We start from the raw sequence: 4216 nt of genomic DNA, 5'->3' as shown, positions 1-4216 counted from the left end.
GGAGGAGGGAGCTAGGGGAGGGTGGGGGCACAGAAGGCATAGCGGGTGCAAAGGCCCTGGGGTAGGAGGGCTCGTGGGAGCACAGGGAGCATAAGGCAGGGTGAAAGCTGAGGCCACAGAAGAGGACAAGGGCCAGGCCGCGCAGGGTTTTGGGGCCACGAGGGCGGGGTCTTCAGAGGTCAGGGGGATGAAAGGGAGGGGCCAGCCAGGGCTGTTTCTTTTGTCCGGATCACACTTCCCCTCCATGTCCCGCCCCAGCTGCCAAGTGTCCTTCCTTCAGGTCCTTGACTGCACCTGAGCCCCTTCTCCCCACCCCCTCGGGGCCCACCAATCTCATCAGCGTGACCTCAGCGGCCAAAGTCCTAATCAGCTCACCAGCGGAGGGATAAAGGCTGGGCCGGCTCCCTGCTGCGGGAGGTCCAGCCATTCGCACCATGGCTCCCTGAGACCTGCCCAGCACCGGGTGAGTAGTGACCAGCCCCGCTGCCTGTCCTGGCAGCACTTCCTCAAGTGCGTTAGTGAGAGCATCTGCCACCCGCCCGGGGGAGGGAGCCGATGGGCTTTTACTACCGTGGCTGAGGTTCTGGGTCTGCAGAAGGCCACTTACCACCCTGTCTGTCAGAGAGGTCGCCCAGCCAAATCTCCTCTGCTCCCCCATGTTAAACAGGGCTGTTATCCCCAAGGCCAGCGATGGTCTGGGAGCCTCAGGCCACATGTGCTCGGCTGATTTGAGTAGGCACCAGTCACAGGCTGGGCTGGCACAGGGCCGCTCGGGCAGCAGTTTCCATGTGAGGTGTCTGATGCTTGGAGCGCCATCGGGGCCCACAGCTGCCTGCAGCAACCCAGGGCTGGGGGCTGGAGAAGCGGCACCGTCTGGGTGTGAGGGGTGGGTGCCGTGGGGTCTGAGCAGTCAGGACCGCCGGGCTCCCGAGCCCTGATTCTCCCAGGCTGAACCTTAGGGAGAGAGGGCAGCATGGTGGGGCCTACCCCATCCCAGGTACCCCGGCACCCACTGCAGAGCCTTCCTCCCCAGAACGGGGCCACCTGTCCTTGCCTCCTGGTCAGTCTCAGGGCTGGAGACCTTGCTCGGCCCATGGCTGGAGCCAGGTATCCCAGCCTGCAAGACCAGGGGGTAGGAAAGGGAACCCCAAGAGGTGGTTCCTGGGGTGTCCAGTGGCGGGTGCAGCCCCTCCTGTCCATGCTATGTGCTTAGCGTCAGAACCTTCTGGTAGAGTGTAGGGCTTACAGCAGCTCCCTGGCGGATTAGGAGCCTCCCTCCGGTGCTAATAGGCTTAGAGGAAGCTGATCCGCCTTTGGCCAAGGTCACTGGGGCTTAGGGCATCTGGGAGAGGTTCTAGGGAGAGGAGGAGGAGAGGTCACCTGTGCAGTGGGTGCAAGGACACTGGCTTCACCCAGAGCAGCAAGGCCACGCCCATACCTGGCAGGTGACCCTACGCCCAGAGCAGGCTGTGGCACAGCAAGGTCCCAGGGATTTGCCCAGCAGAGGGAAGACACCCCAGCCCCCAGCCTGAGCTTGTCCCTCTGTGCAAAGTGCTGGGAGGGTGGGTGCTGCCCAGCCGGCACAGCGTCTCATTTGGAGACAGGCCCCTCCCGAGGCGCCCCTGCCTCCATGTCTCGTGGTCACTATCCGTCAGCACCGCCAGGTGCCCAGCATGGCACCGAGAGGCACTGGGATCCCTCCCGGGACGGGGGAAGGGTCCCGACAGCACCCAGGCCCCAAGGGACAGACAGCAGGCCCAAACAATAACACACAGATAAGATGAGCAAAGTCACACGAGCACACTGATGAAACCGGAATTTGGGATGATACATGACAAGAAGAATTAAGTCAGGGCCTGGGGACACCACGTGACCTTGGGGGTGGGGGTCAGGGAAGGTAAAAGGAAGGCCAGGGAGGCGGGGCAGGGGCTCACTGGGGTCCCATCCCAGTCCCAGCAGGAGCCCCCAGAGGGCTTTCAACAGAGTGATCGGTTGGACTCAGACTCCACTCGCGCTACCTTGGGGTGGCGACTGCAGGGGAAGGGGCAGGAGGGTGCAGGCATCGGGTCATCAGCGGCCACCCGAAAGGGGAGGTGGTGAGGGGTCCTGGTGCAGGACGTGTTATGGGGCCGGAGGACGGGTCTGGTGTGGACTGGCCATGCGGGACGCAGGGGAGAAGCCTGGTTTCGTGTGGCCAGTGGCGGTCGGGCGTCAACGAGGAAGACAGGGCCGGGCGGGGGCAACGAGGAGCCAGGTGGGCCCAGGTGGAGCTGGCAGGCTGGCTGCCCGCCTCACACTGCAGGGTGGCAGGGCTGGGGCTCCTGTCTCAGCTCCTCTGCTCTGGTGGGTTGAGACCCCTGTGGGGAGTTGGAAGCGGGGGGCTGACTGGGACCCTGGTCTGCCTGCAGCCGGCAGCGTGAGACAGCCCAGAAGCCAGGTGTCCCCACAGCACCTCTACCAGCCTCGCCATGAACCTGGAGCCGCCCAAAGCCGAATTCCGGTCGGCCACCAGGGTGGTCGGAGGACCTGTCACCCCCAGGAAAGGGCCCCCCAAATTTAAGCAGCGACAAACCAGGCAGTTCAAGAGCAAGCCCCCCAAGAAAGGCGTCCAAGGGTGAGTAGAGCCGGGGGAGGGGAGCCCCAGGCTGCACAGGAGGGGGTGCTGGGACGGGCTTGGGCCACTTTCCTGGCTGAGGGTGGTGCCATTCCCATACCTGGAGGAAGAGGAAGGGGAGCTGGGGGTCCTGTCGCCCACTGCAAATGCTGCTGCCAAATATGTCTGGAAAACAAACCTACTCCCCCGGAGACCCAGCCACGGAACACTGCACTGAGGCGTGTCCACAAACCCCGCACTGCCACGCACACGTGCACACTCGCCGACACGCCGCCCTCTCGGAAAACTACACTCAAATGTGCGCACCTCCCACGGCCCTCTGTGCCCCTCCACGGGGCTGTGCACATCTGGGTTGGGCCCCCTTTTCTGGGCCTCGGCCCCGTGATTTTCTGGGCAGCAGATTCACCCTGTGTCTATGGAAGGAAACCCCCTCAGGCCCAGCCAAGGGGCGGAGGTTGGGGAGGACGTGGGTCTCTCCCCCTGGGCCCTAGGAGGGCTGGGTCCCGCCTCAGGTCTTGGGCAGGCGGGAGCTAGGGCCAGGCCCAGCCACCATCCCTGACCACTCCTGTCTCGCAGGTTTGGGGACGACATCCCTGGAATGGAAGGCCTGGGAACAGGTATGACTGCCCCTCATGCCACCCAAGGGTCTGCCCACCTCCCCACCAGAGCCCCCGGAGTCCCATACAGCCCCAGCCTCCCTGCTATTTACTCAGGACAGGGGTGCAACTTCAGATCCCACCACCTGGGGTTGTTCCCCATTCGGCAGGTTCCCCAGGTGAGGGGCGGGTCCGCCAGGTGAGGGGCAGGTCCTGGGGACAGCACAGAACCCCTGCCGCCCCTCCCCCTTCAGCAGGGCCCACCCTCTTCTGGTCCCTCCCCTGGGCCTGCTGCGCCCTCTCTTCCCTTGCAGCTAGTGTGTCCCAGACGAGGCCTCCCTAGGGGTGTGGGAGACAGGGTCGCAGGGGATGGGGGGCCGAGGCGTGGGCTCCCCACCCTGACCCAGGGCCCCCTTCTCCTGCAGACATCACGGTCATCTGCCCTTGGGAGGCCTTCAACCACTTGGAGCTGCACGAGCTGGCCCAGTATGGCATCATCTAGTGCCAGAGCCCTACCCAGGGTCCCAGGCCCCTCGCCCCCACTGCCCACTGCACTCTGAACCCTGCTCAGGATTCTTGCCGAGGAGATCCAACCCCCACAGCCCAGATTGCACCTGGACACCAGGGTGGGGGTGTGGGCCAGCCCCCAGGAGACCACCACCTGCCCCCAGAACGCCCCCTCGGGGCTGGCCAGGCCCTGCTTAACTTCCAGAGACACCGGCCACCCAGAGGTCTGCCCTCAGAGGGTCTGGGAGTCACCCACGGCAGGCAGAGGGGGAGGTAGACCCCAGCCCATGAGCCTGCTGGACCACAGACCGTCCCCTCCTCATGGCTGGACACCCCAGCCACCTGTCTTGCCTGTTTGGGGGTGAGGAGAAGCTCCCCCTCCCTGCACTGGGGTGGACATGGTGGGTGGCAGGAGTCCTGGGCGCAGGCGGCCAAAAGATGAGGCCCGTGCACACCCATCGCAGCAGCCGGGAGCTCCTCCTTTCAGCTCGGCCCACCC

General features: G+C 64.8%; 1 protein-coding gene across 2 annotated transcripts; it reads left to right on the top strand.

Moving 5' to 3' along the window:
- The first annotated feature begins 2400 nt into the window (after nt 1-2400).
- PDE6G (phosphodiesterase 6G, cGMP-specific, rod, gamma) lies at nt 2401-3923 on the top strand. Of its 2 annotated transcripts, XM_012656385.1 has the most exons (4): nt 2401-2614; nt 3191-3231; nt 3636-3719; nt 3905-3923. In XM_012656385.1, the coding sequence occupies exons 1-3, from the start codon at nt 2469-2471 to the stop codon at nt 3710-3712; spliced, it is 264 nt and encodes an 87-aa protein (XP_012511839.1). In that variant the 5' UTR covers nt 2401-2468; the 3' UTR covers nt 3713-3719; nt 3905-3923. The 2 variants fall into 2 exon arrangements, with proteins under 2 accessions (XP_012511839.1, XP_012511838.1); XM_012656384.1 differs by lacking the exon at nt 3905-3923 and having other exon boundaries at nt 3636-3841.
- Nucleotides 3924-4216: the final 293 nt, after the last annotated feature.

Source organism: Propithecus coquereli, unplaced genomic scaffold, assembly GCF_000956105.1.
Source record: "Propithecus coquereli isolate 6110/MARCELLA unplaced genomic scaffold, Pcoq_1.0 Scaffold501, whole genome shotgun sequence".
Classification (NCBI taxonomy): domain Eukaryota; kingdom Metazoa; phylum Chordata; class Mammalia; order Primates; family Indriidae; genus Propithecus; species Propithecus coquereli.
Note: the sequence above shows the minus strand (reverse complement) of the source record. Positions and strands in the feature narration are given on the sequence as shown.